The sequence below is a fragment of the Pyrus communis genome, chromosome 15, assembly GCF_041283825.1.
Source record: "Pyrus communis isolate YQ-2024b chromosome 15, ASM4128382v1, whole genome shotgun sequence".
Lineage (NCBI taxonomy): Eukaryota > Viridiplantae > Streptophyta > Magnoliopsida > Rosales > Rosaceae > Pyrus > Pyrus communis.
The window spans coordinates 22188513-22213918 of NC_142579.1; the positions used below are offsets into that span (position 1 = coordinate 22188513).

The window sequence follows — 25406 nt, forward strand, 5'->3', positions numbered from 1 at the left end:
TGACTACTCTTTTTCTTCCATGGAGCTTCTATCGTATTTATCATCTGGTTTTCGAATTGTTCTGGTAAAAAAAAAAACATGTTTTAACTTATCTTCCTTTTTCAAAGTCTAATAAAATGTCTTCATTTTTTAATTTTCCAGATTTTTTTTTTCAGTTTTAACTTTATCTTTAATATTAGTTAAAATTCACATAAACATTCATGTCATTTAATGAATAAATAAGAACCGTTGGATGTTATCAAATCTAAAGGCTACAAAGAAGTGTAAAAATATTTGTCCCTTGATATCCTATCCCTATATGTGTGTGTGTGTGTCTATATATATATATATAAGCTAGAATCTCATTCTAACTGAGGATTCTTGTTGTTTCGAAAGATCTAGCTAGCTACAAAGAGCTTTCACCTCTTTTCTATCCCACTCTTTGGTCTTAGAATGCTGGTTCTAAGAACGAGTGATATTGCTCTTCTACTTTATTGTCTAACTTGAAAGTGGACCGCTAATTTGGTCCACTTCATCTTTTCAGAAATTGAATGGATTCAGTCTTCTACAAACGATGTCAAAAAAAGAAAAAAGAAGAGTTCTTTATTTTATCACTTAGGAGTCTCGCAAGATGAATCTCATGCATGATTTTGAATGAGAAAGAAGTAAGGAATTCTCTTTTCGATTTTGACTCTCTCACTCTAGTTATTGTTTTTCTTTTTGTTACTTTATAAGTAGCTACTTCAACTTAAACCGCTTGAATTTTTTATATTCTTTTTATTTCTCATCGAACAAATGACATTTTCTCCTAGAAACCTCAATGCAAGGATCAAAGCTCCCAACCGTTAAAAATATCCCTTAAAATATAAGAAGCATTGATTTGAAATTATTAAACAATTATCTCTTCTATTTAATTATTGAATTTTGCCGTATGGCCTTGGAAATAATTGAACATAGATGTAAAGGTTTGAGATGGTCCAAGAGAATATTATTATCTTTATCTTTATTCTTTATCTGTATATATAAAGCCAATAGACCCTTTTTGGGGTCACGACTTCACAAAAAAATTTTGAACAAAAATGGCCCCCACACAAAAATGTTTAAAAGCAACCCAAAATAATGCATCAAATAATATTGAATTTTGGGGTCACAGCTTCACCAAAAAGTTTTGGACAAAAATGCTCCCCAAACAAAAAAAATTCAAAAGCAACTCAAAATAATGCAGGGATATTTTTATCATATAAACAGTGTTTTTTTATAATTAAATTTTTTTGTATAGTCTTTTTTTTTTATTTTTTAGTTTTATAATTAGTACCTCACAATGGGATAGCAATAATGTGACATCCCGTCCCGGGATTATTAAAACGCACGTGTGAAATTACCTTATTGCCCCTAGTTCGTTTTTGTCACGTTGTGGGTTGTTTTTGGTGGTGTGGCATGTGTTGGACCACACACACACTTCCACACACAGATACTGTCTTTCTCTCTCTCTTTCTGTCTTCTCTCTGTCTCTCCCGTGCTCCCTTTCTCTCTTCTCCATTGAAATTGTACGGACAAACCCAAAACCCCTCAAACCTTAGCAGATCGAGGGAACCAAGTACACCATCAAGCTCGTGAGGCTGAGAGGAGTCCAGTGGTACCATTTTCAGGTAAGGAAACTACCATTTTCACGTCGATTCGAAGTGGTCCGAATTGTGTACTGTTCATGCAAGTTTAATCTAGTTAGTTTTTGGACTTTTGAAGGTTGTAGTTGTGTTGGTGAGGTCCCAAGGAGCTTGGGAGTGCATCGTTGGACGGTTTTGGACGTTGGAACCAAGAACTGTAAGTTTGGCCGATTTTCCATGTTTTTGAAAAGTTTATTCCAGTTGTTTTTAGGCTCTAAAACTAGTCCAACATGGTAGATGAGGTTTAGGGCTTCATTTTGGTATAAAATACGTGAAAATTGGATGAAAAACGAAGGAGATTAGTGAGTTTTAAGTTTTTCCAGTTTTCCGGCCAGTTTCCGGTGGCCGGAGTCCGGCGAGGGTGGTCGGAGAAGAAAGGGGAATATTCCGTTAGGTCTAACGGAATATTCCTAACGGTAGTTGACGGCGTCAGTTAAGGTTAACGGAATATTCCGTTGGGTTAAAGGAATATTCCTGACGGCGTCAGTTGACGCCGTCAGTGTGCATGGCACGTGGCCGCGCGTGGGGGCGCGTGGGTCCGTGCCTGTCCTGGCGCGTGGGGGCGCGTGCGGGGTCCAAAAATTATTTTAAAATTATGGTTGTGATCCTGAGGTCGTGTAGAGCACGTTGGTATATTCATTTGTCCATTTTGAGCAATGTATGAGAAGTTATTTTGAGAAATGGGTTATGTGCTTTAAAGTTAACGTTTTTATAGTTGTTTCGCATTTAGGTGACACGTACCCCGAGGACGAGCGTGCACACGCGAGACAGGGGGGCTACGACCCTTCCACGTATCAGTGAGTGGGCTTTTGTTTTCCGTATATACCTATATACATTTATATTCCCAGAAATTGATTAAAAAGGGTTATTTACATTATGCCATGCACTTTATTATTATCGTTTACGCATCATTGCATGCATTATTGTGGCATACATATACATATGCATATTGGGTGCTGTGGACGCACAGGTAAGTGCCAGGTAAGTGACATTCACGTTTATGTTTCAGTAGTGGTTTGAGATGCCTAGAGAGCTCATAACCTGCACCCCCGGTATTAGTGCTCCCGCCCTGAGCAGGGCACAGGCCTTCACGTGATGTTCACCTCCCGCACCTTATGCTCAGCTTGGATCCAAGCTAGGTGCACAGGCCTGTCGTACAGACCACATTAGGTGGTTCCGACTCGTAGGTGACCCGCGATTATTCGCCCAGGCTTCACGTGATCGTAGCACTTAATTACACCCCAGCCCTGTCGTACAGACCACTTTAGGTGGTTCCGACTCGTGGTCAGGTTCAGATATTGAGATTGAGATTAGAGCTCTATATGCAGCCGTACAGGTCACGTGAGGTGACTCCGGCTGCCAGATTACATATGATTGATACGATTATACCTGAGCACTTGCATAGCTTTATGAGATGTCGGCATGGCATATTATCGAGCATATGGCATATTTTTGAGCATGCTTAACACATGTACTATGCGTATATATATTTTCTGGGAAGTATACAGGTTTTACGGCGAGGGGTTAGAATGTATTTTGCTAAATGATTTTCAAAAAGCTTTGTTTTTGCCCACTCACGCTTTTGTTTTGCGCTCCTACAGGTTCTAGTTGCTTAGCCGTTGCGGTGGTTTTCCCAGAGGGCTTTTCGGCGTTTCTGACAGACACTCACCCTTGTAGGGTCGCCTTCGGGCATACCACTGTTGTCGTTTTTGTTGGGCTGCTATAGACCTGCTCTGGAATTGTACCGCACATACTAGCACTTATTTTAGTACTTTGTATGCTAGTTTTTAATTATTCGTACCTTTTATTACTACTTTATTAGCTTCCGCACGTGCACATGGTTACGTCACCTTCGCGTGACGGCCAGCACGCTCCGATCTCGGTTGGGGTGTGTCAGTTTGGTATCAGAGCCTAGGTTTGGCAGTCCTGTGTCCTTGTGAGTATTCTAATGATTTTGGTGTCTTCTGTCAGAATTATGCCTCCTCGTCGGGAACCACGTCGTACTTCCGAGTCTAACTTCCCCGATGTCGCTCAGCTGGGGGAAGTCTTCGCTACAGCTCTTCAGTCAGTGATGCGCCCTCCCCAGAGGACTCCTCTGGAGACTATGTATAATCTGAAGTTGGATAAGTTTAAGGGCAGTGAGGGGCATGAGAATGCATAGCGCTGGCTAAAACACGTAGAGAAGACCTTCCGTGTATTGCATAACCAGGGAAATCTCCCTATGGAGAGGTGGGTCGAGACGACCACATGGTTCCTGGATACTGAGTCTGCAGCTTGGTGGGAGCAGGCGCTTCGTAGGTTGACTCCAGAGCAGAGGACGGATTGGAATGTTTTTACAGATTTGTTCAAAAGGAGGTATGTGCCCCCTGAGTACATCGATAGAAAGAAACAGGAGTTTACTGAACTGAAGCAGCAGAAGATGTCGGCGAATGAGTACTACCGCAAGTTTACGGATTTGTCTCGTTATCATCCTGATGTCGCTGGTAATCCGGCGGAGATGCTCCGTCTCTTCCGCCAAGGTACTAAGAAGAAATGGCGTTCGATGGCGACTGCTGTCCACAGCGGGACTTACCAGGACTTTTATGAGATATTGTTGAGGATCGAAGACTCTGAGAATATGTCGAGCGATAGTGATGAAGGGAAAGACGGCAATTCGAAGAAAGACGACAAAGGTAAAGGTCAAGTATCGCTCGGGCCCCGTCAGACGCAGAACTTCAAGAGGGGTGGTGCTAGCTCGAGTTCTTCGAGTGGTGGCTTCAGTGCCACTGGACAGGGTCGTGGAGGTAGATTTTCTGGTGGCGCTAGAGGCCAGAGGCAGGGCGATGGTGGGCGAGGTAGAGCCCCAGTTTGTCGCAGGTGTAACAACCGGCATTTCGGCGAGTGTAGACGTGGTAGCAGTGGTTGCTTCACGTGTGGACAGGTGGGACATAGAGCGGCGAATTGTCCCCAGGGTCAGCAGCAGCAGAAACCACAGCAGACCTTTATGCCGCCACCTGCACCACTTCAGTAGATCCAGGGTCCTAGTAGCTACGGCCAGACGAGTCGAGGTGGTGCTTATCACTATCAGGGTGATGCTGTCCTTTATGCTCCGGGGCAGTATCAGTACCCCCAGGATCCTTATTCACAGGGTGGCTATCCTCAGTATTCAGGCGGCTATATGCCGTATCCTCCAGCTCCAGTAGGTGGTTCTCAGTGGTATCAGGGAGGACAGTATCAGCAGGGTGAGATTGCCACTAGCAGTGCAGGGTCTTCGAGACAGTCGGGTCAGCCCAGTCAGGGGCGTGGTGCTCAGGGACGCGGTGTTCGGGCGAGTGGAGGCCGCGGTGGACGTCAGCAGGGACAGGGGCGTCTTCACAATATTTCTCTGCAGGACGCTCAGAACAACCCAGACTTGATTATGAGTACGTTGAATATTCTTGGTTGTTTTGCTAGAGTCTTAATTGATTGTGGAGCCACATATTCCGTAATTTCTCATACATTTGCTCAAGTGACTCAACCTCGCCCCACACCTCTAGGGTACGATTTAGAGTTCGCTATGCCTAGAGGAGAGAGATGTGTTGTAGATTGTGTGTACCCAGGGTGTCCAGTGATCGTAGAGGGTGTTGCTTTATCAGCCGATCTTATCCCGTTAGATATTGTGGATTTTGATGTGATTTTGGGCACGGATTGGTTGCATTTCTATCGTGCCAACATTGATTGTTACGGGAAAGTAGTTACGTTTCACCGACCTGGACTACCTGAGGTTACTTTTGTGGGTGAGCAAAGTGGGGTGAGACACAGCGTTATTTCGGCGCTGCGAGCGAAAAAGTTATTGTCTAAAGGCTGCCAGGGGTACCTAGCACATGTGGTGTTGGATGAGGCCGCTCCTGGTAGAGTCGAGGATGTGAGAGTGGTCACACACTTTCCTGATGTTTTTCCGGAGGATTTACCTGGTCTACCCCCAGATCGAGACGTAGAGTTCACCATTGAGTTACTTCCAGGTACTAATCCTATTTCTCTAACTCCATATCGTATGGCTCCCGCGGAGTTAAGGGAATTGAAAGTTCAGCTGCAGGAGTTAGTGGATAAGGGATTTATTCAGCCTAGTACTTCGCCTTGGGGCGCTCCAGTTCTGTTTGTGAGGAAGAAGGATGGAACTTTGAGGCTGTGCATTGACTACAGGCAACTGAATCGGGTGACGATTAAAAACCGTTACCCATTGCCTCGTATCGATGATTTGTTCGATCAGCTGAGAGGTGCTTGTGTATTTTCCAAGATAGACTTGAGGTCTGGTTATTATCAGCTGAAGATCAGTAGGGATGATGTCCCTAAGACGGCATTCAGAACTCGTTACGGTCATTACGAGTTTCTGGTTATGCCATTTGGTTTGACGAATGCACCAGCCGCCTTTATGGATTTGATGAACCGGGTGTTCCAACCTTACTTGGATAGATTTGTTATTGTCTTCATTGACGATATTCTGGTGTATTCTAAGTCGAAAGCGGAGCATGTTCGACATCTTACTTTGGTGTTGAAGAGGTTGAGGGAACACCAGCTATATGCTAAGTTTAGCAAGTGCCAGTTTTGGTTAGATCAAGTTGCATTTTTGGGGCACATCATTTCTGCTCAGGGTATTTTGGTGGACCCTCAGAAGGTTGCAGCGGTGGAGAGTTGGGAGCAACCGCGAACCGTCACCGAGGTGAGAAGTTTCCTTGGATTGGCGGGGTATTATCGGAGATTTGTTAAGGATTTTTCGGTGATTGCCTTGCCGTTGACGAGGTTAACGAGGAAGGATGTTAAATTTGAGTGGGATGATAGGTGCGAGCAGAGTTTCCAGCAGTTGAAGCATTGTCTCACTCATGCACCTGTTTTGGCACTCCCAGACGATAGTGGTGATTTTGAGGTTTACAGCGATGCTTCTTTGAATGGTCTGGGATGTGTATTGATGCAGCATGGTAGGGTGATTGCTTATGCCTCGCGGCAGTTGAAACCTCATGAGTTGAATTACCCTACGCATGATTTGGAGTTGGCTGCTATCATCTTTGCGTTGAAGTTGTGGAGACACTATCTTTATGGAGAGAAGTGTAGGATCTTTACAGATCACAAGAGCCTCCAATATCTTTTTACTCAGAAGGAGCTTAATCTTCGCCAGCGGAGGTGGTTGGAATTGCTCAGCGATTACGATTGCACGATTGACTACCATCCGGGTCGTGCGAACGTTGTGGCTGATGCACTTAGCAGGAAGTCTCAGGGTCGCGTTAATGCGTTGTACGCTAGTCGTATTCCTCTTTTGGCGGACTTGCGTGCTACGGGAGTAAGGTTAGAAACCGAAGATCGAGATGTGGCGTTACTTGCTAATTTCCAAGTTAGGCCGATACTTGTTGATCGGGTGCTTGAAGCTCAGGTAGCTGACCATGAGACTCAAGAATTAATTCAAGCTCGAGAGCAAGGAAAGAGGCGAGATCTCAGAGTTCGAGATTCGGATGGCATGTTAATGCTAGAGGGTAGAATGTTCGTGCCTAATAGTTTGGAGTTGAAGAAGGAAATTCTCGATGAAGCACATATCTCGGCTTATGCCATGCATCCAGGAGCTACTAAAATGTATCATACCATTCGACCGTTTTATTATTGGCCGGGTATGAAGAGGGAGATAGCCGAGTATGTGAGCAGGTGTGCTGTTTGTCAGCAGGTTAAAGCTGAGAGGAAGAAGCCGTTTAGGTTGTTGCAGCCACTTCCCGTTCCAGAGTGGAAATGGGAAAATATCACCATGGATTTCGTGTACAAGTTGCCGCGTACACAAAATGGCTTTGACGGCATTTGCGTGATCGTTGATCGACTCACTAAATCGGCTCATTTTATTCCAGTGAGAGAGAAGTATTCTTTGAGCCGTTTAGCGGAGTTGTTCATCTCGAAGGTGGTGAAGTATCATGGTGTCCCAGTGAGTATTGTTTCGGATCGTGACCCACGATTCACATCTAAGTTCTGGGTGGCTTTCCAGGAAGCTTTGGGCACGAGATTACTTTATAGTACGGCGTATCATCCACAGACCGACGGGCAGTCAGAGAGAACTATTCAGACATTGGAGGATATGCTGCGAGCTTCGGTGTTGCAGTTTGGCGATGCTTGGCACCAGCGGTTAGATTTGATGGAATTTGCTTACAACAACAGTTTTCATTCGAGCATTGGCATGGCGCCATTTGAGGCTTTGTATGGCAGAGCTTGTCGCACACCGTTGTGCTGGTCAGAGGTTGGCGAGAGAGTCTTAGTAGGTCCAGAGATTGTCGAGGAAACTACTCAGAATGTTCAGGTGATCAAGTCTAACCTGAAAGCAGCTCAGGACAGGCAGAAGAGTCTAGCGGATCGGCATGCTACTGACAGAACATATGAGGTCAGAGATTGGGTATTTCTGAAGCTTTCACCGTGGAGAGGTGTTGTGCGGTTCGGAAAGAAAGGGAAGTTGAGCCCCCGGTACATTGGACCATACGTGGTCACAGAACGAGTCGGTGAGGTAGCTTACAGGTTGGAGTTGCCTCCGGAGTTAGCTAGAGTGCATAATGTTTTTCACGTGTCTATGCTCCGACACTATGTTGCTGATCCATCTCATGTGATACCTCCTCAACCACTTGAGATTAATCCAGATTTGACGTATGACGAGGAGCCAGTGACGATCATCGATTGGAAAGAGAAGGTTCTGAGGAACAAAACGGTGAATTTGGTGAAGGTTTTGTGGAGGAATCATTCAGTTGAGGAAGCTACGTGGGAGACAGAAGATCGGATGAGGGATTTGTATCCTCGATTGTTCTTTGACCACTAGGGGTCGTTGCTTGGTTGTTTTGAATTTCGGGACGAAATTCTTTTAAGGAGGGAAGGTTGTGACATCCCGTCCCGGGATTATTAAAACGCACGTGTGAAATTACCTTATTGCCCCTAGTTCGTTTTTGTCACGTTGTGGGTTGTTTTTGGTGGTGTGGCATGTGTTGGACCACACACACACTTCCACACACAGATACTGTCTTTCTCTCTCTCTTTCTGTCATCTCTCTGTCTCTCCCGTGCTCCCTTTCTCTCTTCTCCATTGAAATTGTACGGACAAACCCAAAACCCCTCAAACCTTAGCAGATCGAGGGAACCAAGTACACCATCAAGCTCGTGAGGCTGAGAGGAGTCCAGTGGTACCATTTTCAGGTAAGGAAACTACCATTTTCACGTCGATTCGAAGTGGTCCGAATTGTGTACTGTTCATGCAAGTTTAATCTAGTTAGTTTTTGGACTTTTGAAGGTTGTAGTTGTGTTGGTGAGGTCCCAAGGAGCTTGGGAGTGCATCGTTGGACGGTTTTGGACGTTGGAACCAAGAACTGTAAGTTTGGCCGATTTTCCATGTTTTTGAAAAGTTTATTCCAGTTGTTTTTAGGCTCTAAAACTAGTCCAACGTGGTAGATGAGGTTTAGGGCTTCATTTTGGTATAAAATACGTGAAAATTGGATGAAAAACGAAGGAGATTAGTGAGTTTTAAGTTTTTCCAGTTTTCCGGCCAGTTTCCGGTGGCCGGAGTCCGGCGAGGGTGGTCGGAGAAGAAAGGGGAATATTCCGTTAGGTCTAACGGAATATTCCTAACGGTAGTTGACGGCGTCAGTTAAGGTTAACGGAATATTCCGTTGGGTTAAAGGAATATTCCTGACGGCGTCAGTTGACGCCGTCAGTGTGCATGGCACGTGGCCGCGCGTGGGGGCGCGTGGGTCCGTGCCTGTCCTGGCGCGTGGGGGCGCGTGCGGGGTCCAAAAATTATTTTAAAATTATGGTTGTGATCCTGAGGTCGTGTAGAGCACGTTGGTATATTCATTTGTCCATTTTGAGCAATGTATGAGAAGTTATTTTGAGAAATGGGTTATGTGCTTTAAAGTTAACGTTTTTATAGTTGTTTCGCATTTAGGTGACACGTACCCCGAGGACGAGCGTGCACACGCGAGACAGGGGGGCTACGACCCTTCCACGTATCAGTGAGTGGGCTTTTGTTTTCCGTATATACCTATATACATTTATATTCCCAGAAATTGATTAAAAAGGGTTATTTACATTATGCCATGCACTTTATTATTATCGTTTACGCATCATTGCATGCATTATTGTGGCATACATATACATATGCATATTGGGTGCTGTGGACGCACAGGTAAGTGCCAGGTAAGTGACATTCACGTTTATGTTTCAGTAGTGGTTTGAGATGCCTAGAGAGCTCATAACCTGCACCCCCGGTATTAGTGCTCCCGCCCTGAGCAGGGCACAGGCCTTCACGTGATGTTCACCTCCCGCACCTTATGCTCAGCTTGGATCCAAGCTAGGTGCACAGGCCTGTCGTACAGACCACATTAGGTGGTTCCGACTCGTAGGTGACCCGCGATTATTCGCCCAGGCTTCACGTGATCGTAGCACTTAATTACACCCCAGCCCTGTTGTACAGACCACTTTAGGTGGTTCCGACTCGTGGTCAGGTTCAGATATTGAGATTGAGATTAGAGCTCTATATGCAGCCGTACAGGTCACGTGAGGTGACTCCGGCTGCCAGATTACATATGATTGATACGATTATACCTGAGCACTTGCATAGCTTTATGAGATGTCGGCATGGCATATTATCGAGCATATGGCATATTTTTGAGCATGCTTAACACATGTACTATGCGTATATATATTTTCTGGGAAGTATACAGGTTTTACGGCGAGGGGTTAGAATGTATTTTGCTAAATGATTTTCAAAAAGCTTTGTTTTTGCCCACTCACGCTTTTGTTTTGCGCCCCTCCAGGTTCTAGTTGCTTAGCCGTTGCGGTGGTTTTCCCAGAGGGCTTTTTGGCGTTTCTGACAGACACTCACCCTTGTAGGGTCGCCTTCGGGCATACCACTGTTGTCGTTTTTGTTGGGCTGCTATAGACCTGCTCTGGAATTGTACCGCACATACTAGCACTTATTTTAGTACTTTGTATGCTAGTTTTTAATTATTCGTACCTTTTATTACTACTTTATTAGCTTCTGCACGTGCACATGGCTACGTCACCTTCGCGTGACGGCCAGCACGCTCCGATCTCGGTTGGGGTGTGTCAAATAATGTGATTCAGTCAGTTGTTTATTAAATATTATTTTATCTATTTTTAAACGCGTTCATAACATCTTAATAGGCGCGTAGTGTTGGTTATAAAAAATAAAAAAAAAATCTTTCAAACATGCATAACAATGTAATTCAATTAGTTGTCAAATGATTGTATTTTTTTTTTTTTTTTAACAAATGATATTATCTACACTAAGGGGGCGGGGGTGAGTTTAGCCTCACAATTGACTAGTAATAATATGATTCAATCAATTGTTTATTAAATATTATTTTCTCTATTTTTAATGTAAATTCAATAGAAGGTAGATGGAAATTGAAGAACCGATTTTATTATGTGGATCCAACTGCTTTGATTGATTTATGAGGGGTTTCTTCTAACATGGTCTAATATTATTCATTTAGTCCAAATATTTGACTTTCTTTTTGTCATAAAAAAAATATTGAAGCAATTTACATATAGAAATACATTTAAAATGTGTAAATCACGCGTAACACGTCATGATTCAAAAAATACCTTTTAATCCCGCTTAAGGCTACTGTAGTTGTTGATCAAGGACTGGATATGATTAGGGATGTGGGATATCATTCATGCACGTAACTTATATATGTTATATACTATGGCCATCATATTTCTCATAATGTGTCAATGCCAGCTGTTAGTTTCCTCGTCACGTTCTTGTCTGACCTAGGGCAGGTAGTTACTCGGGTTTGAACAGTCTTTGTCTTCTTCCTCTAAATTGAAGGGAAAATTGAAATGATTGGGGCCTGGAAGCATACCAAAACCGGATAATAATTGGATTTCTTTTTGGGATAAGCTCATTTCACCATTTATAAATAATGTATTTTTATTGCATTATTTTTATAATTAGAATTGTTCAATCTTTTAATCTTCATTTAAAAATCATTCCCACAAAAATTATTCAAATTGAAGACCGTTTTAATCATCCAAATGTATTAAACAATTCAACAATGTATATTCCAATTAGTAGCATATTCATAATGAAATGTTAATTCAAACGTATCAAATCTCTCTAAAAGTTTAAAGTAATGGTATCGTCAACTTACATAATGTATATTAGTGAGATATTATATATTGTTTTATATATATGAGGGTACAGCTGCGTGTAGCTGCTACGAACGTGCTCTTACATGCTTGTGGTCTGGATTTCAGGAATCAAAATCAGAAACTTCTGCACCGTTAAGGGTCGGGATTGATCTTTCATTCTTGGCATGTAAGTGCCTGCCTAGTTGGACACATAAGTCTTATGAAATACTATTGCATAATTTTCACCAACTTTTTAAGTCTCCAAGTAACTCAGGCCATATCAATGGAGAGGTCAAAATTTTTAAAAATTTAAGAATTTAGGATTTCCACTTAAAAACTTCTTCCAACCTCAAACCCAAACCAAACTTACACTATTTTCTCTAGTCCAATAGCTTAAATTGTCACGATTTGAATTTGATCTTTTTTAGTTAATTACTTTGTTTCCTTTGCATTGAATTCAATGAATGAAATCAAACATGCGTAATTGATGAGTCAATTTTATATAATATATTTAACCATATTCTTAGTATATTTTGATTAATATTTTGGAAGAATTTTGATACTTTGAATTGTATTTTCAAAATAGGACTTTCGACTTTCTCTGGAGCAAAAACATAATCAAATGGACGAATTTTGGAGTAATTCCAGTTGGAGGACGTTCATGAGTCACTTGGCTTGATCGTATCAAAATATCATATTTTTCCACCAAGTGGTTATTTTCTAGCGATAAAATAAATGAGCAATGCGCGGTGCTGGAATAGTGACATTTGGGGATTGACTTGCGTTTTTAGAGTCCAAGATGACCTCGGATGGGTTCGTGGCCTTTTGGAGATGTGTTCAGAATGTTCCGATCTTCAAAACAAGCTATCATGGGCCAGATTTGGAGGATATTGAGACTAAAACGTGGCTGGACAAGTACTTGGCAGATTCCCCTAGCTTAATTAGGATTTTATTTTCTAAGATATTTTATTATTATTCTTAATTTCCTAGTTGGAATAAAGGACCTGGTTTTTAGGGTTTGTGCAATGGATAGCAACATATATTGCTTTTCCGTCCACAGTTTTTTCTTGGTGCTTCATTTTATGCAACTTTGGAGACAAAGAGAATTGCTAGGGTTCTTAGAGATTTTCTACTTTAAGGTGTTTTCAATCCTTTTCTCAATAATATTTTCTATGATTTTAATTATGAATATGCGTTACTAATTCCTTTTACTAGGGCTAAGCCTTGAGCCTTAGCATGAATATGTAATTTTTATTTAATTGCTTATGATTGATTGCTTCCATACTTTGAATTATTAATCACCATGATTAAAACTATCTAATTGTCGTAATGTTTGATCACTATTAGGATCTTTAGAAAAGTAATTTGATGCAATTTTGGTCATAAGGTTCCCTGAAATTGACATTGGCTTCATGTCGTTAATAATTGTAATTTCACTTAAGATGAACACCAAGTCTTAAGAGTTGCATGGTTTTTCAAAGGGGTATAATGAGTCTCTCATGTTTAGATTCGATCCGAACGTCCGGATGGATTGCATGTTAGATATACGTTCTATGTTGGAGGTTCCAAGTAGAATATAAATTAGGAAAACCTAACCTTCAAAGTGGCATGTGTAGATCATAAGTAATTGGTAAAAGTTCATAGGATTGCTAGGTGATGGCGGAACCCTAGTGCTTTCTTAATTTGATTTCTGCAAAACTTTTCCTTTTCTTTCAGCTTCAATATTGCAGATTGTTTTATTTTTATTAATTAAATTCGTTTTATTAAATTAGGTCATAAAAATCAATTATCTCAAATATCTATTTTACAATAATTAGTTAGAATTTGGTTTGTTTCGAATAATTTAATAATCCCTATAGAGAACGACATTGTGATAATTGTTTATACTACAATAACCTTGTCATTCTTGCAAGTAATATAGGAGTTTTTAACCCTTTTGCGTGTGTAGTAAAATCCCTATCAGTAATCAAGGCCAACTATAAAATACATGATCCAAGGGCAGAACTTAAATTCAATAGTTAAAATAATGAAAAGTTATCATTTAACTCAGATTCTACCTCAAACAAATATTTTGGTGTTTGTAGGAATTAGAAAGACGTTGTTGAAGTGTTGTTTGTGTAATGTGTTGAAATGGGTTGCGTGACTTTACACTGTCTCAAAATTTAAATATTCTTATGTTAAAATGAACGTAAAATAACTTAAGATAACCTAAAAATATTATTTCAAAAAAAGCTCCCACCTCTACGTGATCTCCTAGTATTTTTCCTAAACAATGTGCAAAGAATAGGAATTTGTAACCTTTAGTAGTAGAACCAACGTAAGATTTTGAACTACCTAATCTCTTTTATCTTGGGAATTATATTATGGGTAATACATACATTCTCTTTTAGGGATGAACTCATTTCTCCACTTACAAATAACGTATATTTACGGTAGAAACTTTATAATTAGAACTACTCAAGATTATTTCTACAAAAATTCATTAGAACTTGACATTATTTAGTCATTAAATGTATCAAATAAACGAACAGTTCATCATTAATATTATTTCGTACTTACACCGTTGATTTATTTGATATATTTGGATGACTAAACGATCTTCTATTCGAATCATTTTTTTAAGAAATGATCTTCAAATGAAGGCTAAAACATTTGAACGATTTTGATTATATGAAATTTCTACAATAAAAATATGTTATTTGTAAGTGCAAAAATGAGTCTATCCCTTAGGAATGTAAGTATTTCATTATATTATTCCATGCTATTTTCTGTTAGATATGACTTATAGGGAAATCATTAGTAATAATAAATTATTGGATTTTATCATGTATTATATATCTTGTTTTAAAAGCCAAAGAAAATTGCCATGAGAATTGTCTACATTGACTATACACAATGGCGGATCCAGGATTTTAACTTAGGAGAGGCCAAATGTCTCAATCTGAAATACTTTCCTGATCTTATAAAAATTACTCTGTCATGTGGTAAGCAACCAACCACCGTCCTTTAGGTCCAGTTTGCTGTTGTCCTTATTATCTTCTTCATTAAACCAAACCCCAAGCCTCTCTGACTTTCTTCCTCTCTCCCTCCACTGATCCCAGACCAGAGTCCTCCTCAAAACTCCCAAGCAACAGATTGCTTGAACTCGATAGGAGTCACCAACCTCAAATCAAACCTGATGAAAAAATTAAAGTAAAAACATCGACTTGGGGCCTTGAGCGTACATGAAAACTTTGAAAATCATAAATGTAACACTAAATTTTTATGCGTGAAAAAAAAAATGTCAGGATGGGCTTGGAACTATTCTGGTCCCTTGTTTTTGAGAGTAAATAACTTCTAGAAAGTAGTTATGAGAGACCCAATCGCCACAGAGAAACCAACATCTCTTATCTTTACATCTTGTCTTCTTCTAAAACGAAATCGATCTTGTATATTCTGCCTTAAACAATGAAAGCATGAGGGAAAACCGATGATTTGAGTTTGATGGGTATAGCCGCCCTAGTTGCCACACTCCACAGAAATGGACGACGTTGGTGTTCTACTTCACCGAACAAAACTTTTATTGGAATTTCTAGCTGGGGAATTGCGTCCATATTGTGGCTTCAGTAATATGGTATGATTTTTTATTTTTTTTTGTCGAAAGCATGAATCAATTACTTTAAACCCAAAATAAATTCATTTCAGTGATTGAAAGACAATGGTAGTGCCGTCCATGCACTACAAAAAAAATAGGCTAAGAACACCATTTATTTGTGTCATTTTCATTATCATTGAGCACAAATAGAAAAGTGTATATGTGCCGAAATAAAGGGCACCAAAAATAGAAAAGTGTATTTGTGCCGAAACAAAGGGCACCAAAAATAGAAAAGTGTACTTGTGCCTACTAAAGTTTGGCCAACGTTTGCTGTCCCCAAATTTCATGTCTCTTTTGTGTTTTTTTCCTAATTTTTTGACACATGACATGTTAACTTTACTCCAAACTAACACTGTTAACTTTACTATATATCACTTTTCATATAATAAACGAAGTTGGGGCTTCCAGCTTTCAATCAGGGAAAGAGAAGAGAAAGCATGAAATTAAAAGTTGGGTTGATCTGGGTGTGGGTCTGGTGGTTGCCATTGCTCACCACCGACGAAGCATCGATTTAATATCCTCCTTGAATCCCAAATATCAAACTTTGATAGAATATTTGTTCTTCGACGTGCTGGATCGATCACGATCTAGTGCAGGATTTGAAGAGAGCGAGAGAAAGGAAGCTTTGCCAGTGGTTAGGCGGAGCGACAGCGGTGATGGGGTTGTGTGTCGTGTGTGCGCGGGAGTCTAAAATAATTTCACTGTTGGTTTTTTAAACATTTAATTTTTGGTAATATAATTAATTTTACGAAAAATTTAACAGTGTTAATTTAGAATTAAGTTGAAAAACACGTGTTAAAATATGATTAAGATGACACATAAAAGACATGAGATTCAGGGACATCAAACCTTGGGCCCTAAAGTTTGAGCACCAAACTTTTGTGTCTAGCTTGCATGTGTCCTTCTCATGTTAGAAATTAGATTTTTTTTTTTTTTTAATTTACACAAGCACAATAAAGGTTCTCGTGCCTTGTAATTTAATATATTTAAATAAAAAATGAAGAGAGAAGGGACAGAAACCACCTGCTTTCGAACTCGTAACCTGGAAGCAGTGAAAGGCATAGGGCGTGCACGTATGAGAAGTTATGTGTGGAGCCTAAAAAGATTTTGTTTTGGGGTTGGGGGGGGGGGGGGGGGGGGGGTGGGGTGGGGGGGGGGTTGGTGTCTGGGGTCTGTGTGGAGGGTGGGTGGGTAATTAACCCCTAAATATAATTACGAATGAGAAGTTATGTGTGGAGCCAAAATTAATCCCAAAAATCGTGGAGGTGACACATAAATTTTTGGACAAGAAAGACGAGATTACCCTTGAGCACATCGGAATTCTCACATGTATGCAACGGACTATAACAACTCAATCAAGGAAGAGTCAAAGGTGATCAATATGGTATTTATTCAAGTCATTCTCATCACTCCCCATCAATCCCTTACTAATTTTATTCAGAAGGTAACTTCCAAAACTTCCTATTTATTTAATTTAGGGACAATTGTCATGTTAATTGCAAGATATTACTAATATCTTGCAATTATTCACCCAATTACACCATATATGGCCAGCCATTCTCCACCAATACGGTCGGCCAACCTTCTATAATTACCCATCTTGTCCCACTAAAATGCTAGGCTATTTGCTACCCACAAACTCCTAAATACATTCTTTCCAAAATTCTAACTTTGGCGTTGGAGATTCTTTGGCCAAAGCACCCCCACCCCACCCCCAATTTATCATGGGCACTTGAGGCTTTTGGTCTTAATCTTAGGTGTTATTATTTTGTAGGTACATTTTCATCAAAGGAGAAGATGGCGGAAATTTGCATCCACATATTGGTGCTTTCATTGAGAATTTGATTCACACTCGAAGAAGACTCTTGCATTCAACGTTTCTCATTTCTCGTTCGTTCGTAAATTTTTAGTACGTTCTTATTCTTAGAATATTTTAATTCTTTGAATAGACATAAGCGAAAAATACAATGACGAGAAATTCGCAAACCATGATGAACAGAACTTCCCACGTTTAAAGATCCAGATCAGATGATGGAGATCGCTACGTAGCCCTACCACGACGATCCATGAGGCCTAAACGTGGTTGCAAGAAGAGCAACTTTGCCACCACGAAGCACCATCATGATGGTAGCCACAACAACCATCGTGGCAGTGGGGAGTGGGACAACTTCATGATAGCAGACCATGGTCATAGGGCCCAAATCCCAGCTCAAATTTCACCCTATTTTCTGCAAATTTAACAAATCCCAGCTCAAATCTCACACCCAGAGTCCATTACACTTTCACCACTTAAGGAGATGCATACCGTCCAAGCTTTTTTATCCCAAATGGCGAATAATACTTATCCTGACAAGTCATAGAGTTGACAAGTACCCTCGCGTTGCAAACAACCTTGGTGAATCAGCTTTTATAGCGCACAAGATGCAGCGTGCCCAGACGAGGTGTCTCGAAGCAAGACAAGGACAGATGACGAACCTCTCCAACAATGTCCCAACAAACATCCCCCCGACTAGCCACGAACAGAGCATTCTAGCAATGTACACTTCCGCCTAGTTCTCCAAGATAGCAAATACTCTTGTTTTAGCCCGCGAATGAGCGTTCACTCCCAGTTAGGCCCACATATGAGCATACATTCATGAGGCCACCCTCCAATAATCAACATGGACAAATTTCTAGGCAAAGTGTTCATTTGTGGCTAGTTCCGCAAGGAGCATTCTCCACCTCACATTAGAATAGGCAGTATGACGGACGGAGAGAAGCAATCACTCAATCTGGCTTAAGTTCAATTGGCAGTTTACGAGTAACCCGTTCGCCAGCTAAAAACATACCACATGCACCGCAGCCATGACATAGACGAGCCGAACATAGAGAATAGCCGCTTAGACCAGCAAGTCATAACCGAGGGCAACTAAAAGCTTCGCTGCTCCAACAAAGGCAAATTCAAGAAAAAGTTCACATTTCATTGACAAGATCGAGCAGACAGAACCATCCCACATACACTGGCAGATACAAAGATTATTTATGTTCCGATAAACGTAACAACTAAGCTTAATGGCACACCAGGGGCAGATGGGTACAAGAATGATACACCAGCCCAACTGCCAAAAACCAAGGACATGTCCTGTTTTCATCACTCTAGGCGATTCAATACTGGAGCAGCTCATCACTAGTGGCCGAGCACTGCATACCTAGTGGTTCAATTCCTCCTGATGCGCATAGCCTGGCCCTGACTTCGTTCTCATAGTTGTGCCTACCTGTTCCACGACTCCTGGCCGCCTTCAATCTGTCACTATGGCTCCCAGACGTGCGATCTTGCACCACAGCTCCTAATCGTGCCGATCTTATCGTGCGACTCCTAACCGCGTCGACCAAGCCCATATATTTCAAACTTTAAAGCATCCAACGACAGAGTAGAATACGAGGCTTTATTAGCAGCTTTTGCAAGCAAAAGACTTAGCGGTGAAAAAGCTTGAATTCTCTTCAGATTCTTAGCTAACCACCAACCAAGCTTCATAAGAACACATGATGAAACATCTGAGGATAGCACAATACTTGGAAAAAGTCCAGGAACAACTAACTGCACTTCCTACTTCCACAAGCAGCTTAAAGTCTTAAGCAGGTCATCGAACATGACCTCACAGGCTAAGGATTATTTCAATTGTCTAGTAGTCCAGCTTTCCTCGGTTGCGCTCATGACAACGACTTCTATGCTCTTCAGTGAGAGAGGGTAAACTAATTTCCTGACATCCATCTAGGTAAACTCTCCAACGCGATAGGGTAAACTAATTGCTTTCCAGTGCGAGGGGGTAAGCCAATTCCCAACATCTATCTGGGTAAGCTCTCTAGTGCTAGAGGGTAAACCAATCCCCCGACACTTATATGGGTAAGTTCTCCAGTGTGAAAGGGTAAACCAATTCCTCGATACCTATCTGGGTAAACTTTCCAACGCAAGATGATAAACCAATTCCCCGACACCCATCTGGGTCTGCTCTTCAGTGTGAGCGGATAAACCAATTCTCTAACACCCATCTGGTTATGTTTTCCAGTATAAGGGGATAAACTAATCCTTTGATGCCCATCTGGGTCTATTCTTCAATGGAAGGGGGCAAACTGCCAATGAATTTCCACACAACTACTCATTTTGATATGATTAGTTAATGATTTTCATATTCCACATATCTTTATCATGTTGTGATGCAAGCCATACAACTCAAAAGGATCAAATACTCGAAGACCAACTAAGCAGGAAATGGTTAGAGGGCAGCAGTCGACGACGAACTCAACAGCTCGACACCCAATAAGCCAAAACTCATGGCCATAGTGACTTTGTAGGATCGTCAGATTTTTTTCAAAACAGTGTGCCAACCAACGATTCTATGACTAAAAGTTTTGTAAGACACTCCAAGTAAGCAAAGTTTCAAGAAAAATGAAGATGAAGTAAAATGAAGAAAGCGGTTTATTTCTAGCAAATTGATAAACTTATACGAAGGTCATCAAAATCCAACACAAGCTAAACAGAGCAGACTACTCATTTAGCAACTTAGATGACCTTGGGCTTACCAGCAACCATCATGCCCTCAGCAACCACTTCGCACTCAACAGTTTGCTCATCCAACATTTCATCCTCAACAGCTCTGATCTTGGCAGCTTTGTCCTCAATTACTCTATCTATGGCAACATAGAAATCAAACTTAAGTAATTTCCCCCTTCTTGGTAAGTAGCACAGATGTGGCAGCCTAAACCGTGGCCTATGCCACACCACTTCCTTGGCCCTTCCCGAGCCAACCCTTAGCTTTAGCCAAGCTAAGTAGCCCAAGTGCTGGCCCATACCTAGCCGATTCCTAGCCCCTGCCATCCGACGTACCGCACCACCCCGACGACTGCCCCGCGGTAGCACCACCCAAGAAGAATACAAGGAAAATTAAGTTTTTCTTACCTTGGTGCGGTGCGGAGAAGACAAAGAAATCAACGAAAGACGGTTCTAGCTTTCTTTCTATCTTGTAAGGATGAATAATTGCCCTCCGAAGATGATTTAATCTCCTACTTAAGGTAGGCTTAAATAGGCTTTGGTGGCAATTTATTCCCCTTTCCTAGAGGAGTCTAATTCCAAGTCAATGTGGAAATCTACATCAAAATTAGAGATCTCTACATGTAACGCCCCGCCCCGAAACATTTGTTTCAGGATACAATTACCGTGATAGGTCCTCACATATTTGATAGCTAAATTTATTTAACAAAAACATAAGGTCCATCTTTAAACTAAACACCCAATCTCTTTTCTTCTTTCTAATTTTCGATAAAGATTTATCTCGGTTATTTATGGCTGCATCTAACCTTTTCGTTAGACTGCCTACATACCCTATGAAGGGATCAAGCCATTTGTAGTTCACCTTAATAAATAAATCCATAACTATGCTACTAACTCACCTCAATAGAAGATTTCATAGCTATTCTAAAACCTAGGTTGATTATACATTATTTTATTTATGAAATCCTTCCTCAACGTTTCTTAATCTTGGTTCTAAACATCTTGGTTAGGCCTCAATGTCGTGTCTATGCTCTAATAAAAGGTCATGGCCACTACCTCGAAATAAGGCCACCGAGCATACCCATGCGTGCTGACTTTCTTTGGAGTCTTTACCTAGGAAGACAGAGTCTATACTTATTACATGTACCTGACCGAGCATTTGATTCACTTAACCCCAAAGGTACTTCCAATAACAAAGAATAAATTCTGAAGTGCGTAAAAATACAAGCTAATCTTATGCTTTCCGTCTATAACTATAAATCTCAATGTACCAACATCATTCCCCAACAAGTAAGAAATTTAATTTCGCATCATGTTAAATAGAAGCATTCATTCAAAATAAGTCATTGTCAATTCATTATATAACATAATTTGAGTCACTAGTTATCCAGCTTCATCTTCACTTAATTAGAAAAAGCATTTTAGAATAAAGGAAAAGTCTGACTCTATGTAATTCAAATGACTAATCCTCTAATCACACATACTTGACAGATTCTCACATCCATTAAATCAAGTTAGCCTTTCATAAAAGGTTATACAAGTGCAGAGCTTAAAACACATCAAATTTATAAACAAAGCAATATATATTTATGTATGATCAGGATTATGTTTGATTGAAGCATGTATGTCAATGTTATATACATATTGTAAAATTATACCCAGAAGTTTCTTGGGAAATACTTACAACAACGGGAGGATCATCAACTGCTGTAAACAACCCCGATAAAAAGTGTGAAACCCAGAGCTGAAGCATGGGGGCGTTCTCGCTGATCTCAACATCCACAGCAACAAGAATCCCCCCTCCCACTAGTCTTCCTCCCCTTCCTCCTTCATTCCTTTCCCTCCTCCTTTTTATTCTTTTTTCTTTTCCACCGACGTCTCCCCCTTCTCGAGAGTTCTCAACTCCTCTTTTATTTCTTTATTTTCTTTATTTTTTATTTTATTATTATTTTTTCTCCACATATTCGTATATTTAAATTTTCAGGGTGTTACCTATTGCCCTTTCATTCGAGCAGCCCAGCAGGTGTTGGGGGGGGGTGCATTTGTGGCCAAATATAATCTCAAAAATCATGGAGGTGACACGTGGATTTATGGACAAGAAAGACTTGATTACCCTCGAGGCACACCAGAATTCTCATGCGCATGCAATGGACAATGGGTCAATCAAGGAAGAGTCAAACGTGATCAATATGGTATTTATTCTAATCCCTCTCATCACTCCCTATCAATCCCTTATTGATTTTATTCAAAATGTAACTCCCAAAACTTCCTATTCAATTTAGGAATAATTGCCATGTTAATTGCACGATATCATTTCGCATAATATCTTGCAATTATTCACCCAATTACACCATATGGCCGGCCATTCTCCACCAATTACCAATAGGGTCGGCCACCCTCCTATAAATACCCCCCTTATCCCACTAAAATGATAGGCTATTTGCTACCCACAAACTTCTAAATACATTCTTTCCAAAATTCTAACTTTGGCATCGGAGATTCTTTGGCCAAAGCCCCCAATTCAACGTGAGCGTGTGAGGCTTTTGGCCTTAATCTTAGGTGTTATTACTTTGCAGGTGCATTTTCGTCAAAGGAGAAGATGACAAAAATTTGCATCCACATTATGAAACCACATTCAAGAGTGATCATAACTATGCCTAGATTAGCAAAAGCATATGATATATTTTGTTTAGCACTTATATATTTGCTCTAAAGGGGTGCATGAATAAATTGGTTCAAACTTGTCATTTATGTGATTCAAACATAGAACTTCTCACTTAAAAGTGAATGGAACTATCACCAGACTGTCATATTAATTAGTAGCAGATCTACAATTATATGGTATAAATACCACCCTTCATTGACTTTAGTGGGAAATCAAATATTATTGGTTAGTAAGTTTGGAAAATTTTGAAAATAAGAATGGATATCTAAAGAAATCCAAATTCACTTTCACTACATATTTACACCTTTCAAGTCATTTGAAGTGTTTTAACGGATCATGATGTGTTAAGTTGCTCTCATTACACCTTGAGATTTTAAAATGGATAAATTATATCTAGCCCCCTTAGGTTTGGGTACAATTGTAACCTCATACAACATTTTAAAAACATTTCAATCTCATATAAAAACTTGTATTTAATTGCAGTTTCATAAATCCGTTAGTCAAACCGTCAGTTTGACTGTTAACTAATGATATAGCAAGTGCCTATCCCATTCTTTTGCTGATGTGCCAGTCAATATTATGCCATATAGGGTAGAAAAGTGATTTTATTTAGAAATGTTAATCTAAGAAGGAAATGAAATTAAAATATAATTTTTTTTTCAAACAATAGTGGGCCCACCCCTTACCTCTATACTTATCTTCAACCTCTATCCGTTAAACCTTCCCCCATTCAACCCTAGCCGCAATTCTTCATCCAGTTGCAATCTTTCATCTCCCTCCTCACCGCTACCGAGTGATCATCAATCTACTGAGCCATCTTTCCTTTGGATGTGGTGGATGATGACGAAACCTGCAAAGCAAGCTTGTTAGACCCACCCCAAACTCATTTTCTACTTCGAACTCGTCATCGAGCATGACTCTTACTTCCAATTCCTCACCAAATCCAAACAAAAAAAATAGAGTTCCCAGAAAACTTGACCTTCTGTCATATTTTCCCGTGCCCACTCTTACCTATTACCTAAATGAAAATTGCATCGCTACAACAACAGCAACAACAAAGCCTTGTCCCATTAAGTGAGGTCGGTTGTATGAATCATAGAACACAATTGTGCTTAGTTGTGAGTCACGTCTTCCATTAGATCTAAGTACTCTAAGTCTTTTCTTAGAGTCTCTTCCTAGGTCTTCCTCTACCCCTTCGGCTCTGAACCTCTATCCCGTAATCGCATCTTCTAACCAAAGCATCAGTAAACCTTCATTTCACATGTCCAAACCACCGTAACCGATCTTTCAATTTCAACTATTCCTACTTTACCCCAGATATCCTCATGCCTAATCTTATCCATTCTCGTGTGCCCACACATCCAATGGAGCATTCTCATCTCCACTACACCTATTTTATGTATGTGTTAATGCTTCACCGCCCAACATTCTATACCATAAAGCAATGCCGACCTTATTGCCGTCCTGTAAAATTTTCCCTTGAGCTTTAATGGCATACGACGGTTACACAACACGCCAGATGCACTCTTCCACTTCATCCATTCAGCTTGTATTATATGGTTGAAGTCTCTATCCAACTTTCCATTCCTTTGCAAGATAGATCCTAGGTAGCGAAAACATTCACTCTTTGGTACCTCATGATCTCCAATCATCACCCTTAACTCATTTAAGCCTCCGTTTGCACTAAGCTTGCACTCCATATATTCTGTCTTTGACTGACATAGGCGAAGTCTTTTTGATTCCAACACTTATCTCCAAAGGTTAAGCTTCGTATTTACTCATTCCTGAGTTTCATCTATCAACCCTATATCATCTGCGAAAAGCATACACCAAGGAATATCATCTTGAATATGTTTTGTTAACTCATCCATTACCAATGCAAAAAGGTAAGGACTTAAAGATGAGCCTTGACGTAACCCTACAGTTATGGGGAAACTTTTGGTTTGTCCTTCATGAGTTCTTACGGCAGTCCTTGCTTCATCATACGTATCCTTTATAGCTTGGATATATGCTACTCGTACTCCTTTCTTCTCTAAAATCCTCCAAAGAATGTCTCTTCGGATCCTGTCATACGCTTTTTCCAAATTTATAAATACCATATGCAAATCCATTTTTCATATCTCTATATCTTTCTATCGATCTTCGTAAGAGATAGATTGCCTCAATGGTTGAGCACCCTGGCATGAACTCGAATTGGTTGTCCGAGACCCGTGTCTCTTGCCTTAGTCTATGCTCAATTACTCTCTCCCAGAGACTCATTAACTTAATACCCCTATAGTTCATGCAATTTTGTACGTCACCCTTATTCTTGTAGATAGGCACCAAAATTCATCTTTCACCACTCATTTGACATCTTCTTCATTTTCAAAATCCTATTGAAAAGGTATGTGAGCCATGCTATACCCGTTTCTCACAAGACTTTCCACACTTCAATCGGTATATCATTTGGGTCCACTGTTTTTCTATGCTTCATCTTTTTCAAGCTACAACCACTTCTTCCTCTTTAATTCGGCGGTAAAATGAGTAGTTTCTACACTCTTCTGAGTTACTCAACTCCCCCAAAGAATTACTCCTGTCATGTCCTTCATTGAAAAGATTATCAAAATAACCTCTTCATCTATCCTTGATTGTATTCTTTGTAGCAAGAAGCTTTCCATTCTCATCCTTGATGCACCTCACTTGGTTTAGGTCTCTTGTCTTCTTTTCCCTTGCTCTAGCTAGTTTATAGATATCCAACTCTCATTCTTTGGTATCTAGTCACTTATAAATATCATCAAAAACTTCTAGCTTAGCTTCTCTCACAACTTTCTTC

General features: G+C 40.5%; 1 protein-coding gene across 1 annotated transcript in view; it reads left to right on the forward strand.

Annotated features, from left to right (window-relative positions):
- The first annotated feature begins 3244 nt into the window (after positions 1-3244).
- LOC148690698 (uncharacterized) overlaps positions 3245-25406 on the forward strand; it is a 64237-nt gene continuing 42075 nt past the window's right edge. The window contains exons 1-2 of the mRNA XM_088684989.1: positions 3245-3316; positions 3615-4315. Coding sequence (XP_088541115.1) covers positions 3865-4315 — 451 coding nt within the window. The 5' untranslated portion in view covers positions 3245-3316; positions 3615-3864. The remainder of the gene's footprint in view (positions 3317-3614; positions 4316-25406) is intronic.